The sequence below is a fragment of the Neopsephotus bourkii genome, unplaced genomic scaffold (genome assembly GCF_033783945.1).
Source record: "Neopsephotus bourkii isolate Nb327-2 ecotype Australia unplaced genomic scaffold, CSIRO-AGI_Nbou_v1 NB_1820, whole genome shotgun sequence".
NCBI classification, from domain to species: domain Eukaryota; kingdom Metazoa; phylum Chordata; class Aves; order Psittaciformes; family Psittacidae; genus Neopsephotus; species Neopsephotus bourkii.
Window position 1 is genome coordinate 9,024,884 of NW_026902293.1, and position 17,996 is coordinate 9,042,879.

Sequence of the window (17,996 nt, forward strand, 5' to 3'; positions counted from 1 at the left end):
GCTCCACAATGATTAAGAAAGGGTAGTCCTACCCTGGAAAGACCTTCACAAGGCTTTTTACAGAGACCAACAAATACAAAATCAAAGGTGGAAGTGAAAGTCACGTTTAAAATGATGTACAGAGCTTCCACAGAAATACAGACATACTTTCTGAAATCAGTAAATGACAAAAAGAAACCAAATAAATAACAATAAGAAACCCCTCAGACAAGCAGCATGGCTGTGTTTGACAAGCACAGTTTTCCAGACCATGACATTATCTATTCAGCATTTAAGGTATGTCTCATCACCTGGAACTGTGACCTTACCTTGGAATGAGCAGGCCCTCTTTCATTCAGAAGCTTATACTGGGGTTGAATCCTATTGAAACGGGCTAACTCATTTACCAGACACATTGGAGTTTTCTCTTTGGGGTTTGCCATGTTATCTTGGAGAGGAGCTGCAAATAAAGAGTCTGTAAAGTTTTTGTGGAGAAATGTGTTCTTCACAACTTTGTAAAGCTTTGCAGAAGCAGCATCAGGCTTAGAAAAGAAAATACTTTGGCTAAAAAATAATTTTGCACATATGCTAAATACAATGTTTAAATGATATTTACATACTAATCATATGAGAATATATATTTTACAATAACCATTTTGATTACATGCCATTTAAAAAAATACTAAAAATACAACTATTTCTTTCCAAAATGTCTCTATAAATCATGACAGTGTAGGAGGACATAAACATATGCTACATTTTCCACATCACCAAAGTTTACTGTCAGGAGCACACTGGTTCCAGGAACTGGCTACTCTTTACGAATGGTTTCTTGACACTTTGAAGCAGGAGTAAGAGTTGCAAGATAAATATAGCAGATGAAACCCTGTGGTGCCCACCCACTTCTCCCTGCTTCTTCCGGGTGTTCAGACTTTTCTCACAATAATGAAGTCACTCTCAGAGCACTCCCAAAAAACACCTGTTCTCCCCCTTTAAGGATTTTGTTCTGCTTTTCTTAAATGACTTACTTCATGTGTACTGCCTTACTATTTTTTAACTTTCTGTTGCTTTTCAACTGATCCCTAACACACAGTGTCTTTTGCTTAGTTTTTTAGGATAACATTTCTGCATTTTATACCCAGTTCAGCATAGGAACTACAGCATTTATTAGGCTACAAAAGAAACACTGAATACTGCCAAGCAGCCTGAAGACATTCTGTTCTAGGGAAGAGAAATACACTTGGAGACCTTCCTGCACCACTAAAACTTCTGTATAAAAGATACACTCAGAATTTGATAAAATAGACATGTCCTTTTTTTCTGAGCTTTTATGTCATTGGTCAACTCTTCACAGCAAGTCTGAGCTCAGTTACATGAATTTAACTTAATAAACAATCTATTTAGCCAAACATTTTTCTATAGGATTTTTTTCTTTAGTCATCTTTAAGACCTAATTTATTTATTTATTTTTCAAATCAACAAGTCATCAAAAAAATTCATTTGAACACCAAAGAAAATACACCTGAACCAACTTACCTGGTGAGTTGCTAGAAGGAGCAGGATCCACAAGGCCAGCAGTAGGACTGCTACAGCTGGCAGCTGATTCTGAAATGGATCCATTCATTGAGGACGGCAGACCCAGTGTATTTGTAGTGGCAACTGGCAGGGGTAGCACCATAGGAGACATGGTGGGCCCAGACAGGTTTGCTGTAGTCTGCATCTTAACTTGTGCCATTGCCTATCACTGCAATAAACAAATTATTATAAGCGGGGCACTTTGAATTTTGATTGTCAAATAATGGTAGTGATATTAGCAACACTTCTTTTTTGCACCTAGATCTGAGTCACAAAACTAACCACAGAAGTAAATGCCTCTGCAAACATTGTTTCCAAACTGAAGCGCTGAGAAAGAGAGCTCACAGCCCAAGAACATCACTAGAGCAGAAGCCACACGCCCTGACTATTCTGTTGCTCAGCTATGGACAGACCCTGCCTGAAATACAGGAGGAAGAACTATTATTCTAGAATAAAAATCCATGTAATTATTTTGTTGATGAGATTAGCACCTGCCAGTTTCTTCAAGAAAGAATGTCATTACAACAAACTTCCATAGCCATCTTTTGCCATAGTTTTTCCAGTATATTGCACACAAAATACCAAATGAAGCAAAAAGAGAAAATCCCTGGGGTTTTCTGCCTGTTACCACACTACAAAAGGGGGGGGGGGGAGAAGAGCGAAAACAAACACCAAACAAAATACCAAAGCAGCATGTTCTAAAAAATAACTGCGTCTTCAGTCAACAGGTGGAGCACTTCAATACTTGCATAAACTACTAGCACAGGCACCGTGATTTCCTGAACTAGCCTTTAACCCACTGCCTAAAGCATTTACCAGGAGCACGCCAGGTACTAATTACCTCCCTCCCTCTACCCAAAATGAGCCTCTTCATTACTAATACCTGTTCTCTGGCTAAGTCTACACTCGTAAACAAATCAGGGCACGGCTCCTTCACACTATTCACTGAGAGTATGCTCGCCGGCAAAACTTTGGCTGCTGACAAAAAACTCTTGAAAAAACCACATGGGAGCAGTTCAGAGGCCAGGAGGCATCCCAGTCAATCAACATAAATAAGAGAGGAGGCAGACATTCTCAGTCCTCCAGGGAAAGTCTTGAACTTCTCCTTTTGGCACCAGCAGCAAACGGGATGATACATTCTATGCAGCAGCATGGGCACAGACTTTACTTTTTAGGGCTCATGCCCATGATATGATCTGTACGGAGTGGATAGAGAGACAACCCCCAAAACAGCCAACAAGCAGCCTGGGGACCTGGGACTTTCTCAGCAGCAGCTCTGCTCCCTCTGACAAAAGCAGAAGATGACAGGAACCCAGGTCTCCTCCATCACAAGCAGACCCTCACCACTAAGCTGTTTGCTACTTCTGTTGAGGAATTCTCTCTTCCTAAGCAAAAATCCCATCCTATCCCATCTACGATCTTACTGAAATTAGTAGAACTATATAAAAAATTTCTGATTACATCATTATTTTTGCCCCTCCCCCCCCCGATCTGTTAAACATCCAAGTATCTCTACTCAGAGGGCCACTATTGTTGGATTAAGATCCTAAATCATTCAATACACCATAAAGTGCAACAGCTGCACTATTATAATGAAAATAATAAATCCTATTACTATTGACTGTGCTTTGGAGAAGAAGTTCATACTGGAATGCCAGTTTTATTACTGAGGAAAGACAGGCTGATTTGAATCTCTGGAAAGGCAAAAGTAAAAAACTGAAAATGAAGCTAAGATGCACTCACTTGGCCTTCTCATAAATACCTTAAGTAAAATGCTAATAGTGACAAAAAAATATAAAAAACATATGCAGCCAACTGAGATATATTCATATGTTCAAAAATGATGTCAGAATCAGGCCGTATTTATTAAAATGAAACAAGCATAATATGAAATATCATCACAGTAATTAAAGTTTAAGAAACTCCTTATAATTTGTAGTGTTTTAGCTTTATAAACATGACTATGAGAAAGCCATTACTCACATAGTACTCTCATAGTAATATAGGAGATATACTGAAGACTTATTCTTGGGCCCTACCAGCTGTGAATTACCCTTTCATCTTCCAGTACTTTATATGTTTATTCTTCTTTTCAAGTAAGCAGAACTTACTAATGACAAAATAATGTGGTTTATGGTATTGCTGTTCTAAAGGCAGAAATTGTAGGTTTGATCCTTTGCTAATAAGGATAAAAAAAACCATGGTTTGATAACATTAGGGAAGTGTGAAAACAAGTAAGATAAAGTTGAGGAGAAAAAAAAAAACCACACTCTGTCCTACAATAAAATGCATAGGAAATTAAATTATGAAATCAGAATAAAATCATAACATATAGGTGCTTGGGTTTTCTTATATACCTCGAGCTGCAGAACTCCTATGAGAAATGACGAGTATTTTGTAAACTAATCTGTATAAACAAGTGTCCAGGACGTAAATGTAATTGTAGGGACTAACTCCTTAAGTACATGACATATGGTGATAATAAATTTGTAATCAGTTCTAAAAATCCACTAGCAGAGGCCACACAGAGAACACAGTTGATACAATGCTGTCATGTCATTGTCACACTACCAACCAATTAGTCTTTGATGTCATGACAAAAAGGGGACAAAACCTGCATGTTCCATCTTTTCTTTACATTTCTTACATATATACCAGTGCTGTACTATTCTATAAACAGCAAAGTAAACATTTTGAGACAATCCAGCCAGCAGTACAGACTCGTTTGTTACTACACAACAAATTGTATGACCTGGGGGAGAGAGATTTCACTAAGCTGGTCAGAGAGGAAATGCAGTTATACAATCAAAATGTTGTTAAATCTTCTATGTGGATGTTTTTGAAAAATCTGGCATATACAAAAGGAGGAGTCTATTTATATATTATGAATAGAGTTAGAGAAGCCCCCACATCTCATTTCAGGTGGCTAACCCAACTTTCATCTAGGAAACCACTCCACCCATGTGTCTCCAGAGGAGTTGCCCTCGATACTAGGCAATGCTCTCAGACGCTTGGCTCTCAATAGGAAAGCAGGACTGCGCAGCTGTGACTGCCAGTGTTGTCTTTATTGAGCCACCAGCTGCCATGCTAACACACCACAGCAATGGTATTTCTTGCAGTCCTAATCACATATATCTCTACCCACTCAAAATCTGCATGTCACAGTGCTGACATTTTTGTAAAGTTATATTCTAGACCTTATGGTGCCTTCTGCAGCATAACACCACAGTGTTTTTAATGCTCTAACCTGCACAGCTGCATTAGAAACGCTTTGTGGGCATTTAAAGGGATGTAAATATACTATATTTGCATTTTACTTCCCTTCCACTTTGAAAGCACTTTGCACACAGGCAGCTACACAGGTTCCATTACCAGTTGGTATTAACTTTCTTGTTAAACTATATATAAACTGTCAATTTTACTCTCACACTAAAAATACCCAAACCAAAACAAACTCACAATAAAAGAACAAAACAAACAAAAAAAAAAAGAAACAACACTTCACATTTTAAAGCTAAAATATTGCTGTCAGACATTCCATTCATTTTTCTTCTAAGTTTGGAAACACAACATTGTGGTGGGCTGATCCTGGCTGGACACCAGGTGCCCACCAAAGCCACTCTATCACTCCCCTCCTCAGCTGGACAGGGGAGAGAAAATATAACTAGAAGGTCAAGATAAGGAGAGAGAGAGAGAGAGAACACTAACTACTGTCAAAGGCGAAAAAAAGAGTAGAGTTCAGGAAATTATCTTAAATTATTACCAATCAAATCAGAGTAGGATAATGAGAAATAAAGCAAACCTCAAAAACACCTTCCCCTCACCTCTCCCTTCTTCCTTGGATCAGTTTCACTTCAAATTCCTCTACCCGCTCCCCCATAGCAGTGCAGGAGATGGGGAATGTGGGTTGTGGTCAGTTCATCACACGTTGCCTCTGCTGCTCCTCCCTCCTCAGAGGAGTACTCCTCACACTCTTCCCCTGCTCCAGACTGGGCCCCCTTCCAAGGGGTTCAGTCCTTCAGGAGCAGACTGCTCCAATGCGGGTTCACAAGTCCTGCAGCAAACCTGCTCCAGGGTGGGCTCCTCTCTCCATGGGGCCACAGGTCCTGCCAGGAGCCTGCTCCAGTGCGGGCTTCCCACAGGGTCCCAACCTCCTTCAGACATCCCCTGCTCCAGCGTGGGGACCTCAATGGGCTGCAGAGGCACAGCCTATCTCACCACATACTGCAGGGGAACCTCTGTTCCAGTGCCTGGCGCACCTCCTGCCCTCCTGCCCTGACCTTGGTGTCTGCAGAGCTGTTTTGCTAACAGATTCTCACTCTCCTCTCCAGCTACAATTGCTCCTGCGCAGTAATTTTCCCCCTTCTTACTTAGCTATGTTACCCTAGAGGCACTACCATCATCACTGATGAACTTGGCCTTGTCCAGCAATGTGTCCATCTCGAAGCCACTGGCACTGGCTCCATCTGACATGGGGGAAGCTTCTGGTGTCTTTTCACATAAGTCCCTCCAGTAGCTCCCCCCTACCAAAACTTTGCCTTGGAAAATCAATATGAGCATTAATTTAGTTATATTCACGGATGCAGAATATTTTTAATTGTGAATATACTTGTGTCATGCTAAAAAACACCACACAACATAAAAAATTACTTGCATTTTTTTCTGATGATTATAATTCCCTGTATTTATGGAACATGAATCAATTTATATCTTTAGATATGAAATAAATGTTCAGGTGAAAATGATACTTAGAATATGTCACAGAAATTGAGTAAATAAAGACAGATAAGTGGATAAGACAGCACAGAAAGTGGAAAACATAAACAATGACTTCAAGTTAAACACTTTCACAACATGGAAAAATGAAAAAGCAGTACTTGACTTGAAACACAAGTTGTTACATGAAAAACCAATAGTTGGAGAAACTAATGATCTGAACAGCTGAACCAGAAGACTGGACTTCATCTGCACAGAAAGTGAAAATGCACATATGCAGTAGGGTGTTACCACACCTTCACACTGCTCTGCCATACAACCCAATGTACCAGTTCTAATCTGTGTACAAGTTATGTTGCAAGTCACACATGGTACATACTCGTGAAGTGCTTTATAAAGGTTAACAACTGAGGGCCAGTCACTGCTGAGCTTGTCTCTCACATATCCAATACTTTCACTTACACATTTGAATGTTATTTTTCATAACAGTGTCACGTTAATGATCCCAGATCCCTTTCTGAAGAACTGCTACACAGCAAGTTCTAGCCTGTGGTCTGCTTGTGAATCTCTTCTGCAGCTAATGAGGTTTGTTCTGGTCTTCCTTGAATTCCGTTACACACACACACACACAAAAACGGCGAAAAGAAGAAGATAATTTCAATTTTTCAAGATCACACTGAATTCTAGGTAAGAAATGTTTGCAGCCTCCTCTAAGCCCACCTTATAACCTTTACAAATTTAATAAGTGCACTGTTTCATCCACATAATTAATGCAAATATGGACAGGCATAGGAACAGCAAGCATTACAACTGAAGGCAGTGTTTAAGTGAGCAGCATCTCAAGAGTTTTTCCATATCAATCCCTGCTTTGAATAGCAGCTTTTAATGGGATTCTTCTGTAAAAGTTCCAAGTCACAGAACACTAATAGTTAACAGCTTCCTAACTAAGGAGGGTTTGCTTTTAATTTTAGACTTAATATTAACATTGAATTCCCAATTCTCCTCCTGTTCTCTTGATATTCCTTCACTCATTCAGTTACACAAAAGCATACAAAACTGCCAAAAGGTAAAATTTATTTCTTGTGTGCCACTTCTCACCTTCACAGTAAATATTTGTACATGTACATGTATGTGCATTAATACAAAGAGCACTACAAAAGTCCTAAGCTTTATATAATTTCTTTTCACTGGGTTATATCTAGCAGCTTATTTGGGAATGACAGAAAACACACAGCTTTGCATTACTTTCAGAACAGCCATTAATTCAATCTTTTTTATTCTATAAAATCAAATAACAAGATAGCCACACAGTAGCAGTTTAGCAAGAGCACTACTTAAAGTAACAGTCAGCAGACGGGTATCTAGAATTATTAATAAAATTTATCTTATTTCATACATTTTAAATAGGAAAAACTGACAAAGTATGCATGAAATCACCTAGGGTCTATATATATATATATGTCTATTTATATATTTATATTCTATATTAATGTTGGTCCTCACTGTTTGTCCCTCCCCGCTTACTCCTCCATCAATTTGTTGCTTTTTGCCTTAGTATGGATGCTTTGCCAATAGCCAAACTGATCTAATGGCTTGCTGCCAATGTCCTCCCTCCCCTACAGCAAAAAAGCTAATACCTTCTGTCCATTTAGCTCACTGAACTAGCTCACGAGCAGCTCAGGAGGAAGATCAGAGGAGCACCTGTGTCTGTAGAGGGAGAGCCATAAACTCCTGACCTGGAGTGGGTGCAAGGAATTAGCCCTTTCAGCTCCCCCTAATCAGCTTAGCTTCGCTGTCAAATCACAGACACCAAGTTAAAGCTCCTTACACTGTTCCACACAAAACCCATGATCTTATTCCCAATGATTTCACCCTCAGAAACCTGTGGCCTGTATTTTATTTATTTTTTTTTTTTTTACAGTACATTACATTAGAGAATCTTGATTTCAGTGAAAACTGGACATAGCTACTGGCTAATTAACAACTAGATAATCCATGACAGCAAGTAAACTTACGCCTTAAAAGCATTTTACTTTCCTGAAGGGGAGGGTAGGGAGAGAGAGGAATCGCTAACTTTTATTTTGCTTATTTTGATAAATAAATTTACAACCAAAGACAAAAATGCACACAAGAAGGATGGTGAATTGACACAGAATACTGTGGACTAATACTCAAAATCCAAGGAACTGCAAGCTTTTCTGTAAAGTTCCCCTACCTGCCCAGTGATAAAGCCCAGTCCCTGAGGACTAACTAAATACTTCCTTACAAGCAGCTTCCTCTGCTCTTGGACTGGAGAGGAACAGCATTGCAGATAAACCCGTGAGAAGCCAAGGCAGGGCCAGGAAGTTGCAGTGAATGCCAGGTCAGAATATCAAATCCCATCACTCTTACAGAAAACACACAAGTTGTTTTTGTAAAGATATTATCATCCACAGAAGGACTATCCTTTGCAAACTCCTACATAGGGTCAGTAAGAAGCCTTCTGAGGAGAGGCAGGAAGGCATTCTTGAAAAAGAAAATAAAAATCAAGTAGGAAATTGAACAGATTAAAAATCTGCACTCATAATACTTTTCAGCTACTTCTTCGAACAGCAGTCAGCTCAACTTCCCTTTCAAATTACTGAGCAAGCACATTAAAACAATCAGAACAAAAAGGACTTAGGACTCAGAAGACTGAGGTACAAACTGCTTCATTTTACAGACTTCTTTTGATACTACACTGGTTTCCTGATTTCCAATACCATGCTTATCCAAGATGCTGCATGAAGCATGAGTCCCTAAATCAATGACCAAATTACCACTGTCTGAGAATACAAATTATTTACATCTGTCACCAATTCAATCCTTATCAAACAACTCTCTTTACAATAGCTTTGTGTAATTTTGAAAAGAAAGGAAAATTTCCAAACAAAACCAAACAAAACAAATAAGGTAACTAATTACAGAACTAAAGACTAAAACCTAAGATTTCCTCAATCACCAAAATGGCCAAAGGTAAGAATATTTGTTGCCATTTAATTATGATGTGATAGCAAGGGGGCTAGAAAAGGCTTACTCTGCAATCAAGATAGAATCATAGAATAGTTAGGGTTGGAAAGGACCTTAAGATCATCTAGTTCCAAACACTCTGCCATGGGCAGGGACACCTCACACTAAACCATGCCAACTAGCCTTGAGCACCAACAGGGATGGAGCATTCACAGCTTCCCTGGGCAACCCATTCCAGTGCCTCACCACCCTTAATAGTAAAGAATTTCCTCCTTATATCCAATCTAAACTTCCCCTGTTTAAGTTTTAACCTGTTACCCCTTGTTCTGTCACTATAGTCACTAATGAACAGTCCCTCCCCAGCATCCCTATAGGCCCCCTTCAGATACTGGAAGGCTGCTATGAGGTCTCCATGCAGCCTTCTCCAGGCTGAACAGCCCCAACTTTCTCAACCTGTCTTCATACGGAAGGTGCTACAGTTCCCTGATCATCCTCGTTGCCCTCCTCTGGACTTGTTCCAACAGTTCCATGTCCTTTTTATGTTTAAGATAGGATTTATACAACTTGAAATACACAATATATGTTACACGGGAAATATAATAAGCAAGCATTTTGGATGTAGTAGATTGCTTAAGCCACTACAGCAAAAGACAAGTAACTAGTATGAAAAATATGAGCTCTACAATGCCATTACATGTACAGTGTACCTCACATGAGAACACTTACCCATTCCATATGGCACTGCTGTACAGTGAGATATGAGGATTCAGGTAAGGGTTAGATATACATAAGTTATGTATGTTTATGTTGCTTGTTTCCAAATATAAGCAAAGTGTCTAAACTCCCACTGGAGTCAAAGAAAATGCAGTTATGGAACTCAGTAGTCTACTCATGGCTTCCAGTGCCATTTAAGATATCCTAAGATATTACATCTGGATACCTGCATATTCCATCAGCTGCAGCTTTAACAAGCTGAGAGAGGACTTCTGAAGACCCATGCCACATCTGACACCGCATGTGGCAGATGGTTCAGACAAGCCCCAACATGAAAAGGCAATGAAAAGGCAATAATGCATGTATTTAAACAAATGTGTTACACCACTAGTCAACACAGCCAGCAGACTCAGGGAGTTATTCAAGGTGATCAACAAGTAGGCTTCTAATTTTGGATTAGCTAAACCACACAGCTGAATGGCAACTGAAGACTAGACAGGTTAACTTAGTGTCACAAACTGCACTAGATGCCAAAATACAGGCAAATGAAGCCTACCCAAAGTCTACTGCCAAACCTGCCCTCAACAAATAAGCAATCGTGGACCTTACTAAAACTAACAGACAAAATTACAAAAGCAAATTAATTCCCTTGCAGAGAGGTTTCCCATGTAATATATTTGCCTAAGACAGGCCTTTTGTAAGGAATGATGGAAAATGCAGGGGTTAGGGCACTGACTGTAACTCTGCACATTTGTATGTGCAAAAGCCTAAAATTTGCTCACTCTCCCCTGTCTTCCCTCCCACTCCCAGAGGGATGGGAAGAAGAATCAAAAGAATGCAAATCCCACAGGTTGAGATAAGAAAAGTCCAGTAACTAAGGTATAACACAAAACCATGACTACTACCACCAATAATAATAATAATGATAAGGGCAATAACAAGGGGAGAGAATATAAAACTAAAACAGACGAGGATAAGAAAACAATATGCACAAGTGATGCACGATCCAACTGCTCACCAACCCAGCGCAACCTGAGCAGTGATCTGGCCTTCCGGCTAACTCCCCCCAGTTTCTATACTGGCTATGATGTGCTGTGGTATGGAATACCTGGTTGGTTAGTTTGGGTCAGGTGTTCTGTCTCTGCTTCCTCCTGGCTTCTTGCGCCCCTCCTCACTGGCAGAACATGACACTGAAAAGTCCTTGATCCCGGTAAGCACTACTGAGCAACAACTAAAAACATCGGTGTTATCAGCATTATTCTCAGACTGAAGTCAAAGTACAGCATTGCACCAACTACTAAGGAGAAAAATAGCTGTTACAGTTGAACCCAGGACAGAAGAGAAACTTACCAGAAAGTGGAGCATACTGACAGGCAGGAATGCAACTCTTCCCTTGCTTTCCTGGCAACAAACCTGACATGAAAAAGCTGAGAAAGGAGCAACCCAGGCCACGTAGTATCTTACCACGTACAGCAAAACTCAATGACCCCAGCCTGTATACATGGCTTATTTTCTCTTCCAAGAATGAAACTATAGTCAGGTCCTGTGTGTACCAGACAGCCTCTTGAAGTCTCAAGTGGAGACTTCACAGGAAGACATGAGACAGAGCTCCTAAGTAGAAAAACTTTATTAATATATATCTTAAACCATAATGGAAAGAAAGATTGCTGTTCGCTGTTGAAATGACCAAGGAGATCAATCAGATTATCAACTCAAAGATTTAAATGCCAGAAGAAAACTAAAAGATAAGGAAAGACAATCTGTTACATTAGAAACTGAGCCAATCAAGTATCTCAACGCTTTTCAACCAATTTACAACCCAAAGTCCAAGGGGGAAAACTTAGGCTGTTTCATATAAATGTTTGCTACCTTACAATAATAAACTCATCAGAAAGTTTGTCCCAGTTTGCTGCTGCTATGCAGAAAATAAAGATGATGATTAAAAACCCATAGAAATTTCCAGCAGCCAACAGGAGCTAACCCAATTCTCATGCTGCCATAAGTTTTATGCCCAGAAAATTCTCCAAACCAGCCAGCCAGAACACTGGTTCAGGAACAGCATCAGTTTGGCCCACCCAGGATACCCTGAATTATCACAGAGAAGAAACTGTGAAACTCCTCCATGAAACAGCAAGGTGATCATCAGAGCTTTCTTTGTGGAAGGCCTTCCACATCCAAAACCCATCATGGTTTGAGGTATATACAAAAGAGATAGCTTATATATGCCTACACAGTCTTACAGATGACAGACACATCACACTCCCCAACACTAGAGTAATGTTCTTCTTTGTATTCATCTACTGCAGCTGGGTGTAACCACTAATCCAAAAGACAAAAGCTGGCTGTCCAGTATTGTAACTCTTTAGATCTCCTCCTTCCCATTACTGTAACCTATGACTTCTGGAAAACTGAAAACTTGTATCTCCCCAGACATTCTGTGATACAGTCACATCTGTAACATTTCTGTAAAACTGACCTCACCTGGTTCCACAACCCTTGGAGAAGGGAGAGGAGGACAATCCAAAGAAACTCAAGGCAACACTGACACAAATTGAACTGAATTTCCAGCTCAAAATTTACCCCCACAAAACATATCAGAAAGGTTCAAGAAGATAACTAATTAATTGAGTGGCTCCAGAAGTTGTGAACAAGGAAGCTGAGATTAGAAATATATGGAATGAATTATTGAAAATACTTTATTTTACTTTCTGGAATACATAATTCAAGCACAACTATTTAAATCTTTCACCGAGACACAAAATATTATACCAAAATGGTTACTGCTTGACATCATATAGAGAGGTCATCATACCATCTTACTGCTGGTGATGGGCAGGTAAACCACAGTCCCCTTAGGTTAAACAAAAATGAGCAACTAAGATTTTTCACGAAGAAAAATAGCTGAAAAGAAGGGAAGCCTAAGCCACTAGTTTAACAATCAATCATAAGCTTAAAACTGTACAAGAGGATTAAGTAAGCAAATGAAAAAAAGGTGACTCAGACTTGATACACTGCCACTAAAGACTCATCTGCATCAAAGCTGTAATTGGTTTCTTACTTGTGGTACTGGAGTCTAACCAGAGCTTCCTCCCAGAGCCCAGTTCCTTATCTAATTAGTGTTTTTAAATTTCTCTCCTATATGTTTCCAAAAGCTGTATTTTTTCCATTCTTTGCTAGCAACTGGTAGTTATATTCCTAAGATCTTAAATAAGATTTGACTGATTTTAAATTACAAGATACTGTATTGTAAAGCCTCCCTCCAACTTTTACTTTGTTCTGAAGCAGGCAAAAATTACTTCTTAATTAAGTTTATTCCCTAACTAGAAATTACATATCATTAATGGAATTCAGAAAATTATCTCAGTTTTCCTTAACTGCCTGTGACAAAATACTTCTCCCATCATGTCAAGTAACAAAGATTGGTGAAGTAGCACAAACAGGCCTTTCTCTTTGCTCCTGCTACCAGCCCTCCTCATACCATAATCACCCCCTATTACTAACAGTCACAAGATCTTCAGAAAGGTGCTTTCAGTGGACAAAGTGGGTGTTGTGCTCTATTGTTAGAAGTAGATAAAATTCTGTTTGAGTGCCTTTTTTTATTCTTTAAGAGTGTACTTAAAGAAAAACAGTATTTCACAGCTAGAGTGATGACTGTCTGCCCTGTAGTCTCTCTCATACAGCTTCCAAGAAGCTGCAGCTCCCAGACCCAGTCAGGGTCAAATTGCCATTCCTCTTCATGAGTTACTCCTAGAGTTTCCCCTTCTTTAGCTCTCCCACATATGTGATTTTTGGATGTGATGTTTGGATATTGTGATGCTTGGATATAAGACAATTTTGACATACAGCTTATGAGACTAGCTCCCTGCTCACTGGTGGACAGAACAGGGCATAAGATACCTTGTCATATCAGGAGTTCTGCAATTAGTTCAGAGGCTCCTCCCTACTTTAAGTGCAGCTCTCCTCAGTCAAAGATAAAAGGTAAAATAATTACTAAGTACTGGATTAAGCATACCAAGTTCTCTGAGAGAATAAAAGCACAAAATCTTAAGTTTTCAACTGGAGAAAATTAAAAGAAAATTAGTTTAGAGATGCTGTGTATTGGGATAAGGCCATAAACTGTTGCCAAATTGATGTCACAAGCCTGGTTTGACAGCAACGAAAACAAAGAGGCCAAAAATTAAGGAAATGGAAGAGCATATGTACCCAGTAGTGACCTGAGACCACTAATGCTGGATTCCAACAGACAGGATAGGAAGAGGCATGCACCTGGAAGAGTTAAGGGAAAGCCAGAGCTAACTGGTCCAGCCACATGCAGCAGTAACCAGTGCAGTTTTGTCAAGCATCCTGAGAATGAAAACAATCATCTACAACTCAGCAGAATACTCAAGGACAATTGCTTCAATTGCCTACTGAGTTCTTGCAGAAAACCCATGCTCTGGACAGAAATTATGAAGTTGTGCAATGAAACATAGCCATATGAATGATTTATCTTTGGAAGAAACTACAGATTATAGAAGATTTTGACAATCCAGGAAGAGTTAAAAAACATAAGTGCCATGCTTACAGATCCTTTCACAGTTGGCAAAGGCAGAAAACACTGAAGAAAAACTGTTGGATGTATTATCAGTGCTAAATGTTACCTAAGCATTAGAAACTTGCCACACACACTGAACACACGTTCTGCTGAAGCACAGAGACTATGCTCTTCAGGCAGGATGACAAAAGGTTAATTTCTGGAATTGAACCAGTAAGAAGGATACTAAACTAATAACAACAGAAAGGGAGAGTCCTTGTAAAAAAGATTTGGTTCAAACTGAGAACAATGTGGGGGCACAGAACCAGCATGACAAAAGCAAACTTCTTCCTCCAACTCCTTATGTACTAGTGGTTAGCAGTACCAAGCAGGATATATCATAAGATAACAAACAAGAGGTCTTCAGCCATATAGGTGATGATTCAGAATAACCTGTTTTCCCAGACCAAAGGAAGTTATAAGCATAGCTACTACACGAGAAAAATGTAAACAAACTGTGAACTGAAATTTGGAATTCTTTCAAGTATTTTTATAAAGAGTCAGAAATAAAAGACAACTCTGGCTAAAAGTGCAACCTGATTCAGTGGCAGCATGAAATGACTCAAAATAAAAGGAAACCACACCCAGAAATGAGTGAAACTGAAGTTTGCATATATGAGGAATGACAATGCTGCCTGCACCAGCATAGGCTCACAACTACCTGGAGACAGAATGGATAGGTGGATGATGCTCTGAACTGCTTTTAAAAGAATGTCTTTCTGACCACTTACTATATCTTCAAGACTCCAGGGCCATTATCTTCAGCAGGGTACAGTTAGCTTTTGTGACTCTGAAGCCATTCTAAACCAGAGTGAAAAAACAAACTTGCTTTGGAACTTGCAGAGAGCTAATGCTTCTGTTCACTACTGAGCCAAAAACCCCATTCCTTACCTTCAAAACCAAAATCAAATAAATAAAAAGTAGTTCAAAAGGAAAAAAGGACCTTGCTTTCTAGGATCTCCAACAGAACACGTGGTATTTGGCTACATATATATGCCTAACACAGTCTTGCCTCCTGCAATAAAGGCATCTAGGCTGTGATGATACACAGCAGAATCTTAGGTTAGAAATGCAGACCCCGGAGCTGTGGAGCAGAGATCTGCAATCCAGCACAACAGCAAAGAGACCTACATTTGAAAAGCAGAGTAGACCCTGGAACTGGCTCAGCTAACTATTCACCTGCAGTGCTCTATCCTGCCCTATCCTGGGGATATATTAGGTATATTAGTTTGATAGTAACTGTGTCCCTTGCTCCTGTCAACTATGAAGTGCCTGAGCAAAGGTAAACAGCACCAGGCAGTATTTACAATGACAGCAAATAAAACTGCTTCTTTTTTGGTGCTAGACGTCAAAATTCCTAGAGAGCACAGAGTTAGCTAGTAACCTTAGAGGGCTTAAAAGCCTTAAAAAGGACCAAAATCCTACCTGTGACCCAAAAAAAAGAAAAAAAAGAAACCCAAATCCAAAATGGGCAAGTTGCTGCTTACTTTGTTTTTACAATACTTGAAGTATGGTATTAAACTGTAGTATTAAAGACCCGTATCACCAGCTACAGCAGCAGTTTGCTCTCATGCCTACCTGTAACGACGGGGGATGTTACAAAGCATCAAGGGGCTCTGACTGCAGTGGGATTTGAAGACAACCAGAAAAAAAGAGAGTCAAAATTTTAGGTATAGCTTAATGGTCACATGAAAAAGGGCCTCCAAAGCCACCTCCTGTGGAGAATTGCCACTGACAGTAATTTGTGGAACAGCCAGTTTCAGAGGAGCCTTGTAACATAACAGCTGAAGGGTTATATTAACTCTTCTCCTGGGACCTGGCAAATACCTCAGGTTGCCTGCAAATTCATACCCATAATGTTCTCATGAATGACAACTCCATCAAGTCCATGGAAATGGGATCCAGTGCTGACATCTTCAATGACTTTTCACTTGTTTCAGACTCTAAGTGATAAAAAACTGGCCAGCTGAAGAGGCATGAAGAAAAGGTGATATGGGTCATTCTCCCTTTTTGAAGAGGTTAAACCCCATATCTAACTCTGTGTACGCAGCTAAGAGAACATTGAGAAATGTCTCTGAGAAACCAGGGAAGCTTTACCTGCCTCTTGATCCAGGACAAGCTTCTCATCCCCTTTCATGAAGGGCAGAAAGCCTTAGTTGCTGTGCAGAAGCTGAGAGGAACCTATTTCATACAAGACGAGTTAGTGTGTTTCACTGAATTACAAGAGGGCCAGTCAGAAGTTTTCCATAAAATCCCTCTGAAGTAATTTATTAAGATTCCCAGGCCTTAAAGGAAAAAAAAGAATGTCTCTTGAGTATACAATCTTAAACAAAATATCCACTGGCAATGTCCACTTGAAGGCCATTGCCACCACAGATGGAATACAGTTCCAAGCAGGTGGGTTTAAGTACTATCAGATACACAAGACCAGAACAAAAAGCCGTGAAGACATTTTCCACAGTCTGGAAAGGAAAAAGCCCTGCAACTTAGTATCTAGGACTCAAAAAGGACCAGAATTGTGAAGGGGGGAGGGGGAATTAAGACAAACAAAAAATTAATACAGCTTCCTAACAAACAATTTTAGATTATTTCTTGTTCTTACAGTGTTTAACAAAGCCTAAACACATACAGACATTATTTCATTTCTTTGTTTGTATCACTGCAACTGGATATGCTACAAATTGACCCAACATTGCTCTGTACCAGTTCTGCACTCTCACCTTGGGAACAGTGTATCTCGATTTCCTCCCTTCAGTGTATCAGTGTATGGACCTGTGATCTGGCTGACATGGAAGATCTCTATCACTTATAGCCAGTTACTGATCCAGACATCAATCTGCACATTTAGTATAGTGAAATTTCCTTATATTTGTACAACACCTTTTTTTTTTTTTAACTGGTGTTATTGCATGAGAAACTGGAAACTACAAATACATAACAGCTGCCAAAAATAAGACACTAAAAACAGCAACAGCAATAAAAATTGGGTTCCTCATCTCTTAAAGAACTTTTCTTGTTCCAACAGATGACCATTTCCATTGCAAGAAACTTCCCCAGAAAATCTTGTCTCCTGAACTCAAAAGCCATTTCCTTCAGCCTGGAGACAAACAGTCTCCTCAAAGCTGTCAAGCAATGAAACTGGAAGCATGACCACTGCCTGTTACACCATCCTTTGGAAGTTTTCAGGAAAAGATGAGACTGTAAACACACCCTTTGAGGGTGTGGTACTACGGTAAACACATCAGCAAGCTGTCTTTTCTCAGAAACTAAAGATAGCAAGTTAACCCACACTCACCATAATACTTGACCACTGGCTATCACTGGGACATCCTCAAACACCAACAGCAATCTGTGCTCAAACACCCAGTTAGTCTAAAAAAGAACCTCTCCCACCTTTTTTATTAAAATAGGTTATGGGGATATAGAAATATATTGGAGTCACAAAATGAAA

The 17,996-nt window shown here is 39.6% G+C and overlaps 2 protein-coding genes across 4 annotated transcripts in view; both read right to left on the reverse strand.

Moving 5' to 3' along the window:
- Positions 1-1,714, reverse strand: part of STAU2 (staufen double-stranded RNA binding protein 2) — a 143,793-nt gene extending 142,079 nt beyond the window's left edge. For all 3 annotated transcript variants that reach the window (XM_061342983.1, XM_061342981.1, XM_061342984.1), the window contains exons 1-2: positions 1,516-1,714; positions 309-439 (exon numbers count right to left, since the gene is read on the reverse strand). In XM_061342983.1, the coding sequence (XP_061198967.1) occupies positions 309-439; positions 1,516-1,714 (330 nt within the window). The remainder of the gene's footprint in view (positions 1-308; positions 440-1,515) is intronic.
- UBE2W (ubiquitin conjugating enzyme E2 W) overlaps positions 1,611-17,996 on the reverse strand; it is a 66,034-nt gene continuing 49,648 nt past the window's right edge. Inside the window, exon 6 of the mRNA XM_061342994.1 lies at positions 1,611-1,723. Coding sequence (XP_061198978.1) covers positions 1,701-1,723 — 23 coding nt within the window. The 3' untranslated portion in view covers positions 1,611-1,700. The remainder of the gene's footprint in view (positions 1,724-17,996) is intronic.